This window comes from Polyodon spathula, chromosome 11, assembly GCF_017654505.1.
Source record: "Polyodon spathula isolate WHYD16114869_AA chromosome 11, ASM1765450v1, whole genome shotgun sequence".
In the NCBI taxonomy this organism is placed as follows: domain Eukaryota; kingdom Metazoa; phylum Chordata; class Actinopteri; order Acipenseriformes; family Polyodontidae; genus Polyodon; species Polyodon spathula.
The window spans coordinates 13052951-13068993 of record NC_054544.1 but is presented as its reverse complement, the minus strand read 5'-3'; the positions used below and the strand labels follow the sequence as shown (position 1 = coordinate 13068993).

Below are 16043 nucleotides of genomic sequence, written 5' to 3'. Positions count from 1 at the left end.
TACCAGCTGTCCAATGGGATGAGGCCCCGGGTTGCGGGACAATATCTTTTAGATCAGTGCACCCAGTGGCTGCGGCCAGAAGAACATACACCCCAAGAACTGGTGCAGAAAATAGTTATAGAACAGTTCGCGTCTATACTACCGCCAGGGAATCGAGAGTGGATTAAGAGGAATTGACCTACCACTCTCGAGGATGCCATCCTCCTGGCAGAGGCCTATGAAGACGCGAACGAAGGCACCGGGTCAGACCCCACTCCTGCCCCTAAACTAACTCGGACCAACCAACCAATGAAGCCCAGAGGGGGTAACCAGACCTTCAGACCATGGAGGTCGAGGTTAGCCCCATCCTGGGCGAAAGAGAACCCCCCTAACCTGCCGGTCGCGGACTCGCAGGACAGATCAACTCCGTTGATGCCTCCTAACCAAGTGTGCTACCGATGTAATGAGCCCGGACATATTGCCAGGAATTGTCCAGTAATGGAGGTGGACCTGGCGACAAGATCCTGGTCAGCAGTAACAGGTAGGAACACTGGGGAATGTCGGGAGGGCCCTTATCAGTTAAGAGTACAGGTCGGGGGAAAGAGTACTTACGCATTTGCGGACTCTGGGTGTGCACAAACATTGATTCGGCAAGCTCTCTTGGATGGGGTAGCCTGGGAGCCACAGGGTAAAGTGGCTATCTCCTGTATTCATGGAGAAACTCGGGTTTATCCCACCACTAAAGTTAGACTTACTGTAGGTGATTATTCAGCTTACGTTAAAGTGGCTGTAGCGCAATGTTTACCATACCCTGTTCTCCTGGGAAGAGACTGGCCGTTTTTTGATCGTATTTTAGGTCGGGAAATGGTCTTAGTTTCTACCAGGGGACAATCAAAGCAACAGGAGAAAACAATTGGTGAGATTTTTCCGTTGCAATCCGATCTGTTTAACCCTAAAATCCGCCCAAGAAAAACAAGAAGAGAGCGTCGGGTGGAAAAATATGAGGGAACTCTGAGACGACAAGGGGAGGGGTCTGACACAAAAGTAAACCAATCGCTTAAACGGCAAGGAAAGGGAGTAGGTATTCAGTGTAACCGGGGCTGCGAGGTTACTGAGGTGGAAGGTCATGTAATAAAAGACACTCCTCTCGGTGTACCTAACCATTGGGACCGAGATATTGACTTGGGATATGAACAACAAAATGATCCCACGTTACAGTATGCTTGGAAACAGGTTAGATATATCGAGGGGAAGGATATGCAGGAAGGAGAACCGGTGGTATTTCCGCATTTTTCTGTATCTGGGCACTTATTATATAGAATAACCCGGGCTCCCGGGACGGGACAGCTCGTAAAACAGTTATTGGTTCCTAGGCCTTTTCAGTCAGAAGTCATGAGATTGGCGCATGACATTCCATTTTCAGGTCATTTGGGAACTGAAAAGACTCAGGAACGAATTCTGGCCCGGTTTTTTTGGCCTGGGGTTTATGGTCTTGTGCGGAAGTATGTATCGGAGTGTCCTGAATGTCAATTAGCTGCCCCTAAATCAGTTTGCCCTGCACCTCTGGTTCCACTTCCAATTATTGGGATACCGTTTGAAAGGACTGGTGTAGATTTAGTAGGCCCTCTGGAGGGAACAGAGTCAGGATATCGGTATATTTTAGTAGTAGTGGACTACGCAACGAGATATCCAGAAGCTGTTCCCTTACGCTCTATGAATGCAGTAGCTGTAGCGAATGAATTGGTAAAAATATTTTCTAGGGTGGGAATCCCGAAAGAAATTCTCACTGATCAGGGCACTAATTTTATGTCAGACTGTATTCAGCAACTATATAAATTATTGAAAATCCGTTCAATTAGAACCTCAGTTTTTCATCCTCAAACGGATGGGCTTGTTGAACGATTTAATCAGACTTTGAAAAATATGTTGCGCCGCTTTGTAGATCAAGAAAAACGCAACTGGGCTAAACTGCTTCCCTACTTGCTCTTTGCAGTTCGCGAGGTACCACAATCCTCAACTGGGTTTTCCCCGTTTGAGCTCTTGTACAGTCGGCAGCCGCGGGGTATCTTGGATCTCATAAGAGAAGGCTGGGAAGAACAGTCAAAGGAGTCTAAAAATGTAGTAAAATATGTGTTGCAGTTACGCGATCGCTTAGAATTAGTCGGTCGATTGGCACATGACAATCTCAAAGCGGCACAGCAGAGCAGCAACAAAGCTACAATAAAAATGCAAGAATTAGGAATTTTCGACCTGGAGATAAAGTGTTGTTATTGTTGCCCTCATCGGAATCGAAGTTGTTTGCTAAATGGCAGGGTCCCTTTCAGGTTATTTGAGCAATTGGTAAAGTCAATTATGAGATCCGACAGCCTGGGCGTCAGAAAGAAAGTCAAATTTATCATGTTAATCTCCTGAAACCGTGGAAAGAACAGGAAGTCCATTTTATATCTCCTGTACAGGAGGGAGAGGACTTTGGACCCTCAATTGAGCCAGAGTCAGCAATTGAGGTCCCGATGGGGGAACAATTAACTCCTGATCAGCGTGAAGAGGTAAGCAATCTAATTAATATGTTCGGTGATGTGTTTTCTAACGTGCCTGGAAGAACGCATTTAATTGAACATGCTATTATTACTCCACCAGGTCTAAGAGTTAGAGAGAGATTCTGTTCGGAGGGAGGTGGAGTGTATGTTGAAACTTGGGATAATTGAACCTTCCCGAAGCGAGTGGTGTAGCCCAATAGTACCAATAGACAAGCCAGATGGGTCACTACGATTATGTATCGATCTTAGGAGGGTGAATGCTATCTCCAAGTTTGATGCATATCCCATGCCTCGAGTAGATGGACTCTTAGACAAGCTGGGGCGAGCTCGGTTTATTTCAACTCTGGATCTGACAAAAGAATATTGGCAGATTCCATTAATGAAAGACTCTCGTGAGAAAACGGCATTTTCAACCCCAGAGGGTCTTTTTCAATTTTGTACTATGCCGTTCGGACTTCATGGAACGCCTGCTACTTTTCAGAGACTAATGGACAGGATTTTACAACCTCATCGAGAGTATGCAGCTGCATATATTGATGATGTAGTCATTTATAGTTCTTCCTGGAGAGAACATTTGACTAGACTAGAAGCAGTCTTACAGTCTCTGAGGAGGGTGGGGCTCACAGCAAACATGGCAAAGTGCGCTATTGGAAAAGAAGAAACTAAATATTTAGGTTTCATAATGGGTAAGGGTAGAGTGAAACCGTTGGTTTCAAAAGTCCAGGCTTTGTTGGATGCACCGGTACCTACCACAAAAACCCAGGTGAGATCACTGTTAGGGTTGGCTGGTTATTACCGCCTATTCCACACTTTTCCACTATAGCGACCCCTCTCACTGATCTCACTAAAAAGAACGCTCCAAAGTGGAGTGCAGAGTGTCAGACGGCTTTTGAATCTATTCAAACTAATTTGAGCATTAATAAGCCCGGATTTCAGCCGAGAGTTCGTCCTGCAGGCAGATGCATCGCAGACTGGTCTGGGGGCGGTTCTGTCCCAGGTATAGCACACCCGATACTATACATCAGTCGGAAATTACTGCCCAGAGAACAGAGGTATTCCGTAGTGGAGAAAGAATGCCTGGCAGTGAAATGGGCGGTGGAATCTTTAAAATACTATCTTCTGGGATGACCTTTTGTACTCATCACAGATCACGCTTCTTTAAAGTGGTTAGACACGATGAAGGATTCAAACGCTAGGATTATGCGGTGGTACCTGGTGCTCCAACCCTTCACCTTTCAAATAAGGTATCGTGCGGGTAAGTTACATCAAAATGCTCATTTTTTTTCCCGGGAGGGAGGGGAAAAAGGAAGGGTTAGAGGTTTCCGAGTGTTCCTTCGGTTTCACTCTGAGGGGTGGGATATGTGATGAGTCAAAGGGGTTTCGGTCTGTGATTCAGCCTCCCGACAGTAGATGGCATCAAACCAACTCGGGACTTCCCTTACCAAGATCTTGTGACCATGGCAAAAGTCATCTTTTTGAGCGGCGGCACCTTGGTGAGGGGCGGAAGTACGAGTATGTAAATTCCAGCCACTGGAGTCAAGTGAAGGATAAGGACACTTGTCAGTTGGGGATTGGTGTTCCACTGACTACAGAGGCGGGACATTACATACTAAAGGGAACGTACTACTGTGTTCAGGGTTGGTCCGAAGGTAAAATAGGTGGAGTAACGGGTGGAGGGAGAGACTAGTTTGGAGCAGCAGGATTTTTGAAAATCTGAACTAATATTTCTTTTGTCTTTGTTTTGTTTATGTCCGGTACGCCATGAAGACGATTAAGGAAGAGTTCTCACGATCTGTTTTGGATTTTTACCCCTGCACTCCCTCCCTCACGCCGTTTTGTTTTCTTTTGTTATTTAATTATTTTGTTGTTGTTGTTGTGTATAGAAAGTAAAAATAAATTATTTATTTCTGTACACAAATTACTGTCTGGACATTCCATTTAATACACTCTCGCCTCACACACACACACACACACACACACACACACACACACACTACACTACCGGTCAAATGTTTTAGAACACCTCCATTTTTCTAGTTTTTATTGAAATTTACGCAGTTTAACGTCTCAATGTACTCTGAAATTAAAGCATAGAACAAATAAACAATTGGAGATAAAAAAATAAATCATGGAATCGTTTTGTTTAACAAAATTTAATCTAAATTTTTGACTCAAAGTAGCAACCTTTTGCAGATATAACAGCCGAACACACTCGTGGCATTCTTTCTACAATGGAAATCAAATATTGTTCGGAAAGTTCTTCCCAACACTGTTGCAGAAGTTCCCACAAATGTGTTGCACTTGTAGGTTGCTTTGCTTTCACCCTTCTGTCCAGTTCATCCCAAACCAGCTCGATGGGGTTTAAGTCTGGAGACTGTGCTGGGCATTCCATGATTTGAAGTCTACCTTCTTGTTCTTTTCTTCTAAGGTAGTTCTGACATAGCCTGGAGGTATGTTTTGGGTCATTATCTTGCTGTAGGATGAACCCCTGACCAACTAAGCGTATACCAGAGGGTAGTGCATGGCTAGTTTTGTTTCAGGGTGCCACTCACTCTGTGTAAGTCGCTGACTCTGGATCCAGCAAAAGAGCCCCAGACCATCATGCTTCCTCCTCCATGTTTGATAGTTGGTGTCACACACTGAGGAACCATCCTTTCGCCTACTCGACGGCGTACAAAAGCCCTGCGTGATGAACCGAAGATTTAAAATTTTGATTAATCGGTCCATAAGACCTTCTTCCAGTCTTCAGTAGTCCACTGGCAGTGCTTCATGGCCCAGGCAAGCCTTTTTCTTATTTTGCCATCTTAGCAATGGCTTTCTTACTGCTGCTCGACCTGTCAAACCTGCAGCTCGAAGTCTTCTCTTCACAGTTGAAACTGAGACTTGCTTACTTCGACCAGCTGTGCTTGAAGCTGTTGTCCTGTGAGCCGCCTATCACGCAAGCTGTTGACTCTCTGAAACTTGTCTTCTCATTCTGTTGTGGCTTTGGGTCTACCAGACCTCTTCCTGTCAGAGTTTACTCCAGTTTCCAAGTGCCTTTTGATGGTGTAGGAAACTGTACTCACTGACACCTTGGCTTTCTTTGCAATTTCTCTAAAGACCTACACTTTTAAGGGTTATAATGGTCTGTCTGGCTTCCTTTGTTAATTGCCTTTTTCTCACCATTATGATAGCAATATACTACTTCCTGCAGTACAATACTGTCCAAATAATGCTTAAGAGGGTGTCGTAACACAGTCTGTTCCAACACTGCTTTTATACAGACAGAGGGTTTGTAAGTAATCAACAAAAGTTGGGACACCTGTAGGAATTGTTTGCATCAACTTTCAAGGCTTAATTTACTTCCATTGCTGCAGAACAGCTGTAAGTTGTTAACCCTTTACTTGTTCCCTGAAATAGGCCTTTTTGTATAACTCTGAAATGTGCATTATCTTTCAATTTTTGGTTACCTAAACTATTTTTTTTTTAACCTCTGGCAGTTTACTGCTTACCTTTGTACCATTTCAGGTTATTCACTGGACTTGAACTGCTTAAATTTCAATAAAAACTGGGAAAATGCGGGTGTTCTAAAACTTTTGACCGGTAGTGTGTGTGTGTGTGTGTATGTATATGTATATGTATATATATATATATATATATATATATATATATATATATATATATATATATATATATATATATATATATATACACACACACACACACAAATACATTAATAGAAATTAATAGCTAGTTGAGGCACCTTCAGCAATAATAACCTTTTTTAAACGATTAGGATATTTGTCAGTGAACTTTGGCATAATTCTTTAGTGATATTTGACCATTTTTCAAAGCAAAATTGTTCCAGTTCATTCAAATTCCAAAGTCTTCACAGTCTTCTTCAACTCATACCAAAGAGTCTCAATCACATTTAGATCGGGACTTTGAATAGGTCATTCCAGAACCTTGATTTTTTTCTTTTTTAACCATTCTGAAGTAGATTTTGATGTGTGCTTTGGATCGTTGTTATGTTGGAAGGTCCAGTTGCGCTTTAAACAAAGTTTTGTTGCAGAGTGTTTCAGGTGATTGGCCAATATCTTTTGGTATGCTATGGAATCCATTTTACCAGGTATTGGAACTAAATTTCCTGTGCCATTAGAGGAAAAACAGCTCCACAGAAAAATATTACCACCTCCATGCTTGACAGTAGGTATGGTGTTCTTTTCTTTGTACACCTCACCAGACACTCCAAACGCAACAACTGATCAGCGTGACCAAATAGCGAAATTTTTGTTTCATCACTCCACAATATCTTTTACCAGAACTCATATCCATCATTCAAATGCCATTTTGCAAACTTTAAGTGATTGTCCTTGTGACATTTTCCTAAGAGTGGCTTTTACCTTGGCCTGTGACCATTGAGACCTTCAACATGCAATACTCGACCTATGGTTGAACTAAAAACCCCAGTCCCACTTGCATCCAAATCATTTTGAATAGCTTTGGTAGTCAATCTCAGGTTGTTATTAACCTTCCTCGCAATTCTCCTACTTGTTCTTGGTGAAAGAACCTTCTTTCTTCCAGACCAAGGGAGCGTTGTGACAGTACCAAGAGTCTTGTACTTGATAATAGAAACAACAGTTGAAATTGGGACACTCAAATGCTTGGAAATCTTCTTGTATCCTTCTCCAGCTTTATGACAATAACTAATTTTCTGCCTATGGTCTTCAGATAGCTGTCTACTTTATCCCATATTGACTTACTGGTAATGACATCAATCATCCTATGCCTAACCCTTTTATACTCTTTAAAAATGTTCACCTACAATCCAGCATTTTCTAGACTTTTCTAGAATTAGGTTCTGCATTATCATATTGAAATTTCTAGCACCTTGTAGACAATACTGTCATAGCATCAAAGGGTATGACTACTTTTGAATTAGCATTTTTGGAGTTTTGCAAAACAAATTGCTGAAATAAATAATTGTAGATATCCATTTCTTGTAACTTTTTTCCCTCATCCACAAAAGCAAACCTTTTACTAAAAAATTCTTTCTTTGAGAAATTTATACAAATTATATATTTCCATTGGTGTATGTAAACTTGACTACAACTAATATATATATATATATATATATATATATATATATATATATATATACACACACACACAGTGGGGGGGGGGGGGGGGGGGGGGGGGGGGGACAACACTAAAAAATACAAGGAAATGCAAGGAATAAGAAAATGTGCTCATCTTTGTTCTTTAATCAACTTGCTCAACAACCCTTGCTTTATTCAGGAGTAAAACGCTTTTATAGGTGCCGGATTAAACATTTCTTAAGTTACTCTGGAGTGCCACAATGAACCAATGGGTTTGTAAGGCCTCTTACATAGAAATCAAAGAAGAAAGTGCATTTGTTTGAAGAGTTAACAGGTCATCATTTAAGCATTTCAATTCTAAGACTACAAATAATCATTTAAAAACTCAGGAGCACAAAATAACATTTAATAAAGCAGCATTTGTGATTTGGTCGTATTGAATAACTGGACAGTATATTATGATCATTTATATTGAATCAAAATATTGTGTTTTAACTTCTTTTGGATGATTCTTCATGAGATTTAATTTAATGTTGATCATAAAAGAAAATGTTCTGTTATTTTAAAGTCATTTGTTGCATCTCGTATGTCGAAATTAATTGTAATGAAAAAAAAAAATTATAAAAGATGAAATTTGACTTAAGGTTAATTACTTAAAATGAAAAGTTTCTTGCCCAAATTTGAATAGCTCAGTGAAATGCTGGTGCGTTTCCACAGTGACGGTAGGTACGGATTCCTCAAAGCACTGGCCCGGCAGGTATTACATTGTGGTTAATCGCAGCTCAAAGTGAGCCTGCAGAAAAAGCCGGAGTAAAAACCAATAGATTTCTTTACCTATTACAAAACCAGCAGGTGTCAGAACACACTGGAAATCAGAACACCTGTCACAAATTGGTCTAAAAACAACCAATAACCTTTACATTAGATGTAGAAGGAAAGAGGCTGTCAATACATTTGGAAGCACCTAATGCATCAACTCATAAATGCATATAAAACGAAAAAAAAAGTTTTAAAATGTGTCTACTTTACCAGTTAGAAAGCTACAGTGCAAAAAGGTCAAACTAAGTTTTAGATTTTGTCAACCAATTTTACTGAGCTAATGCCCACTGCTAGAAAATGAATCACAATGGGCAAAGCAATCTAAACCAGGCGTTTAACATAGTCCTGTTCCTTTTAACAAAGACTGAATAAACAATACAAAACATATAATGAAATGTACTCCCCTTTGAATAGTAAACATGCAAATTATCCAATTAAATGCTTTGCTGTAGCAGGAGTACTAACTGGAGTTCTGCTGCAGCCGGGTGTGTCGTGTGGCACTTTTTAGTTTTTTTCTAAAGAGTTAAGTCGCGAACAAAAGGGAAAAGGAGGTCAGTGCCCAGCCAGCACCTAAATGTGATTTTTTTTCTTTCCTTTTGTGTGTGTTCCCCCCTTGATCCACACAGGGCACTGTGTTATTAGTCTTAATGATGGAAAATTGTAATGTTGATACAAATCTTTTTTTTTTTTTTTTTTTTTTTTGTAGTAGGTGGAAGCTCCATTTGTTAGCAAGTTCTTTGTGACTAAAAGCCACGGACAGTACATTTATGTTGCAGGGAAAAAAGGCCTAGATGCTCTTTCCATAGCAGAGCTAATTATTCCTACTGTGACCTTACTGATCCTCACTGTTCCTCCTGCATCTCATCCACGCGCCAGGCTCTCTGTAGAGGATAGTGTCAGGGAATATGAAAAACCCTATAATGAAACAATTTTCATGATGGAGAAAGGCTACCGGAGTTGCACTTGCTACAAAGAAGGCTCAATTATATGAGTAATTGTGATAATTTACCTCATTCATGGCCCTTGCTGAAAGAAAAAAAAAAATAGACCTAGAAAGGAAAATTACTTCAACAATAAAAAAAAGAGAAGAGTCTGAAAAAACATGCACATAAACTATATATATATATATATATATATATACATACATACACACGCACACACACACATATATACACACGCATGGAGAGGGGAAAATGTGATAAAAGCAGATATGCAGCTGTGTTGTGAAATTAAACATTTTTTTCTTCTTGTATTGATAAATGCAACTCCTGCAAATGTGCCTCCATAGTTAGCTATCATTTGTTGTTCCGTGACAGGAAAAGGATAATTACCTCTCAGAGAGAATCAAAAGGCTGACATGCCCTTTAGACACAGTCATGAATGCAGAGCTTGATAGAATGCTTGAATAAGAATGTAGTGCTTTTCCCCTTTCTTTAGTGCAGAACACATTTTATTAGATGGAATACAAGAACACCACCAGCAAATGCATTAAACCCCAAGCGAAAAATATGAGGGGCCTTTGTCTATCAACTCTCTCCATTTGCAAAACTAAAACGGCATTCAAATTTCAATTCTATTATATTCATGGACAGTAAAGACAGTGAGATATGCATTACTTTGTTTCACAGTAGGGGTCGGATTCAACACTTCCTATAAAAGAACAGAAAGACAAGATTCCCTTCTCTAGGAGCAGTTAGCCTATAATTTGAATCACTGAAAAAAAAAAAAATCCAATATGCTTCAATAATTGCACCCCACACATGGTCACAAAGGGTTATTAACATTCTGTTTCGATTGAAAACCTTGGAAGTCTGCATTTACAGTATTGTGTGTCTGTGTTTTGTGATAAAAGGAACAAGATTGATTTCTGAATGAAAACTAATTGCACTACTATTCTATATATATAATAATAATTTATATATATATATATATATATATATATATATATATATATATATATATATATATATATATATATATATATATATATCAAAATAATTTTAGAAAAAATATCTGTGCTCTGAGGAAACCAAACTATCAAGTCAGAGAAAAAGTATATACTCAATGAGTGCCTTAGTCCTGTATGATCATTACATTTACTGTATGTACTTCTTTTATAAGGGTCAATTTGCTACACTTGAAAATAGTTTTTTTATCCATTACTATGACACTAAATGCCTTATCTGGGTATTAATCTACTCATTATGGTGTCCGAATTGAATATGGTGTTTCTGTTGTCTAATTTTAATCGTGAATGTTTTAAATAGCTTACATTGCAAATAATAAACATTGCCTGCGATAGTAATATTCATTTAGTAATTTTTTCATTTCTGTAAATACGTATGCTGACCCTTAGTCTAGCAATCTTTCAGAAATCTTTTCTGTGCAAGGGAATGACATTATAGCCTGGCAGTTCAAATACTCATATCAGGCTAAAATGATGACTCTCTGTCACAAAACTTGTCATCAGCTTTCTCCTTAACCACCAATAACTTCTGTCCCATTTACCAGTCCCTTTAGTGCCTGTCAGTCCCTCACTTGCCTGACTGTATTTCCAATAACAGAGAGCGGAGCTCCTGGCTCACAGGCTGTGATCGCTTCATTCCGGCATCTCCTGGCAACCTCCACCAAGTTCCGACCACCTTCATCCACATTGCCAACCAAGAATGTTTCAGAGGTGTCACCATGGTAACCATTCAAATAAACCTAGAATGGTAGAACAGTTGCTGTTATGAAATGGACACAGACCATTTAAAAACACACGGAAATGAAAAGGAACTACTGGGTGGCTTTTGACCTTGGCTTAGTTATGAGATGAATCACAATTTCATATTCTTTCAGTAGGGTCATCCGGGGGAAATATAAGACATAATGTCAAATAAAGTGCCACCAAGAGATTTACATGAGACTAGGATTACATTTTCATCAGGCCTTGATGCAATGTTTGCATTCAATAACTGCACATAGCCATCTTAGTGTTTCTAGTTTGATACTTTCTAAAAGCCAATAATAGGATAGCAGCGCCACAATTGAGTTTTTAGTCAAGAAATAACCCTCTTTCTACTTACTAATCTACTGATTATAATCTACAATATACAGAAGAAGTATTACATCTAAAATGCTAATCAATGCAATTCTACCAATGCCAATGTCTAAATAGCCTAGGGTCTCACCTTGTCTATAAAGGCTATAGTGGCAAAAAAGACTTTGGAAATGTGCCCTTTGCAGTCCTTGTAACCAGTCTGATTTACATATAAACGACAAAGATCGCAAGTGGCATGAGAAGCTGAAATTCAATTTCAAACGTATTTGACCAATTCCCACAGGAACAAATGCTTTAAAAAAATATTATTTGACTTTTGCTCTTCAGCAATAGTATGACAAAGAACAAAAAAGTAATATGTTGTAACAAGAGGAGAGGAGAAACAATGATAAATAAAATATCATTTTTATCTGTCCTGCAAGGGCATAACTGAGTGTAGCTCCTATACAGTCAATGTTCAGTCCCAAATTGGTTATGATGACGATAAAGAATGTAATCTTCTCTGATCTTTACACTGCACTAGTGGAAATTAAAAAGCTGCTTTATATTCATAACCCTGTTTTTCTTAAACCACCATCACCCTCAGGCAATGGTGTTTCAGGTCATTAGGAACAATTACATCGGCAATTATGCACCTGTTTACATGCTGAATTTTAAAGATTACATTCATGTAAAGAGTTTAAAACATTAACGCAAACATTTGATAGTTTTAAAATATCACCCTAGGGTTCACATAACCCTACACTTTAAAATGTAGAAGCTACTGTATTCTTAATATGCAATGCACTACATTATCGTAAGTGTTCACTGCCATTCCATTTAGTTGGCACAAGTGAAACGTTTAGGAAAATACAGATAAAGGCAAACAAACTAAATGTTTGTTTACTAGACAAAGTTTTTTGCAGACTAGGATTGTGGTTGATATTATTTTGCTAGAATAGTACACAGATCCAGATGTCCACAATTGACAAGCATCAAGCAGACAAGAAAAACTGGCAATAAAAGGTCAAACGTGCTATGTTAAGCCACTGCGTCAAATATAAATTGACTATGTAATTAATGTTGATATTTACAACAGATTCTAGAATCGAGCTGCACTGTGTATATTAATGACATGAGCCTGCAGCATGATTAGGTGCATTTATCATCAGCACTATTGTTTTGGGAACTAACCATTGCTAAGGTTTTAAATCAGCTAAAAATTGTGACTAAGTAAAATGTTGTCCATATTTATAAATGTGATTAAATATAGGATTGAAAGATTATATAAATTATAAGCTCCATTTCAGATTTGACTTCAGTTCATGTAAGAAAACACAAATCGGCCACCTTCTAAAGTGATGCCCTGTATGGCAGGTAAATGCTCAATAGTGGGCTTCCCCTCATCTTATCACCTCATCTGTGACCTCATGGACCACCCTTGTCAGCTGAGGACAGTTCATTCTTCTTAAGTACTCAATCCAGTGTCTCTTTTGAGCACTGAATGCCAACTGTGCCAAACTGTGTAAATGGTTTTGTCATGTGGACAAGGAACTCAGCTGAGATACCCTGAGCTGCTCAGTGATCAAGGATACAGTCAGAAGAAAAAAAGAAAAAAAACTCTGTGCTAATACATTTTCATTACACTCAACTGATCTCTACTGAATGTCCTTCCTTCAGACTTTATGCCTTTGTAAAACATGAACTGCCTGGCACTAGCAAAAGGGTTAAGAACTAATATACCATGAGATAGTTTTAATAAATGTAGGGAACACTACTAGCGAAAAGTGTTGCTGTTTAAATAGAGTGACACATGCAGGCCAAGGCTGTCGATGTAGTCTCTAATGACAGAGTACGATAATGACAGACCCTACTCAGAACCAGCAGGAAGAGGAAGATCAATCTCTGCAGACTGAAGGAAAAATGCCAGGTTTTTTCATGTTAGCTCATCTCATACATATCTATCTACATCTACTGCCCGGCACTATGGTGCTCTGCATTAACTACACAGTGGATCAATAACAATTACACCTTCTCCAAAGCATGACACATAGCAGGGATAGGACTGACATTTCACTCAGGACCACATTGATCTCAGTGCATCTGATTCCAGCCCCAAATTCAAGGCAGACATGGGGTCGGCTGGAAGGAATGCAGAATTAGAAGCAAGAAAGAAGAACAAATGTAACCAGCTGCTTGGCCCTTGCCTCTCCTGTAAACAACACACCCCATCAGTGCATTCCACATTTCCAATCTACTGTTTTTCCTGTCACTACTGGCAATCCAACTGCTGATCAAAGTCTTATTTTTTTCATATGTACAGAATACTCACAGTGACATCAATGTTGATGATATCTCCATCTTGGAGAGGGCGACTAAAAGAAAGCAAAAAAAAAAAAAAAAAAAAAAAATTTTTATTTAAATAATGGGAGGGAGTTCCTAAGAAAACGAATGGAACAATAAACACAGCCAGTGACTCAATTAAAAAGCAATTAGAGATCATTTTTATAAATTGACCAATGGGGTAACTGTAACTTATCGGATAAGACCATTCAAGAGAGAGAGCCACTGTAATTAAATCTAAGATTAGAGGCGGCAGTGGCGTATAAAATATAAACTTTGCTGAGACTCCCATTTTCTTTGGCAAGGTAGTGTCCCTTTGGCAGACCATTTTGCATAAAAGCATGCAGTTTCTTAGCTATGATCTACAGATAAACTCAATTAAGTCATATAAAAACAAGCTTTTGCTTGGAATATAAAAAGGTTTGTTCTCTTTGAAAACAATAATAAAATTCACATGGCAATTGTAGCGTGCCCCAGCAATGATGTAGCGATTGCGTGTACCGATACATACATGCCTGTCATGAATAATGCTTTTGAGTCTACAATGTCAATGATATCATGATCAGGGGGCTTCCCAGCCAAGCATGGATTGCATGTATTAAAGAGAAGTGAATACCTGTCAGGTATACCGTGACATATCACATTGTTCACAGAGGTACAGACGGATTTTGGAAAGCCTCCATAACCCAGAGGAGAGGGATAGGCATTCTGTTTGATTGTTTCTTCATGAACAATAAAGTCTATTTCTTCAGTTGTCATGCCAACCTGGAAGGGGAAAATAATAATAATGCTAAATATAGTTTTTGAAATCTACAATATATAATATATATATATATATATATATATATATATATACATATATATATACACACACACACACAGAGTGCTGTGCAAAAGTTTTAGGCAGGTGTGAAAAAATGCTGTAAAGTAAGAATGCTTTCAAAAATAGACATGTTAATAGTTTACATTTATCCATTAACTAAATGCAAAGTGAGTGAACAGAAGACAAATCTACATTAAATCAATATTTGGTGTGACCACCCTTTGTCTTCAAAACAGCATCAATTCTTCTAGGTACACTTGCACACAGTTTTTGAAGGAACTCGGCAGGTAGGTTGGCACAAACATCTTGGAGAACTAACTACAGTTTTTCTGTGGATTCAGGCACCCTCAGTTGCTTCTCTCTCTTCATGTAATCCCAGACAGACTCGATGATGTTGAGATCAGGTCTCTGTGGGGGCCATACCATCACTTCCAGGACTCCTTGTTCTTCTTTACGCTGAACATAGTTCTTAATGACTTTCGCTGTATGTTTGGGGTCATTGTTATGCTGCAGAATAAATTTGGGGCCAACCAGATGCCTCCCTGATGGTATTGCATGATGGATAAGTATCTGCCTGTACTTCTCAGCATTGAGGAGACCATTAATTCTGACCAAATCCCCAACTCCATTTGCAGAAATGCAGCCCCAAACTTGCAAGGAACCTCCACCATGCTTCACTGTTGCCTGCAGACACTCATTCGTGTACCGCTCTCCAGCCCTTCGGCGAACAAACGCCTTCTGCTAAAGCCAAATATTTCAAATTTTGACTCATCAGTCCAGAGCACCTGCTGCCATTTTTCTGCACCCCAGTTCCTGTGTTTTCGTGCAGTTGAGTCGCTTGGCCTTGTTTCCACGTCGGAGGTATGGCTTTTTGGCCACAAGTCTTCCATGAAGGCCACTTCTGACCAGACTTTTCCAGACAGTAGATGGGTGTACCAGGGTCCCAAAGTTTTCTGCCAATTCTGAGCTGATGGCACTGCTGGACATCTTCCGATTGCGAAGGGAAGTAAGCATGATGTGTCTTTCATCTGCTGCAGTAAGTTTCCTTGGCTGACCACTGCGTCTACGGTCCTCAACGTTGCCCGTTTCTTTGTGCTTCTTCAAAAGAGCTTGGACAGCACATCTGGAAACCCCTGTCTGCCTTGAAATTTCTGACTGAGAGAGACCTTGCTGATGCAGTATAACTATCTTGTGTCTTGTTGCTGTGCTCGGTCTTGCCATGGTGCATGACTTTTGACAGTAAACTGTCTTCAGCAACCTCACCTTGTTAGCTGAGTTTGGCTGTTCCTCACCCAGTTTTATTCTTCCTACACAGCTGTTTCTGTTTCAATTAATGATTGTGTTTCAACCTACATATTGAATTGATGATCATTAGCACCTGTTTGGTATAATTGTTTAATCATACACCTGACTATATGCCTACAAAATCCCTGACTTTGTGC

General features: G+C 39.4%; 1 protein-coding gene across 1 annotated transcript in view; it reads right to left on the bottom strand.

Annotated features, from left to right (window-relative positions):
- metap1d (methionyl aminopeptidase type 1D (mitochondrial)) overlaps positions 1 to 16043 on the bottom strand; it is a 35934-nt gene that overhangs the window by 6674 nt on the left and 13217 nt on the right. Inside the window, exons 4-6 of the mRNA XM_041264296.1 lie at positions 14395 to 14543; positions 13768 to 13810; positions 10956 to 11119 (exon numbers count right to left, since the gene is read on the bottom strand). Coding sequence (XP_041120230.1) covers positions 10956 to 11119; positions 13768 to 13810; positions 14395 to 14543 — 356 coding nt within the window. The remainder of the gene's footprint in view (positions 1 to 10955; positions 11120 to 13767; positions 13811 to 14394; positions 14544 to 16043) is intronic.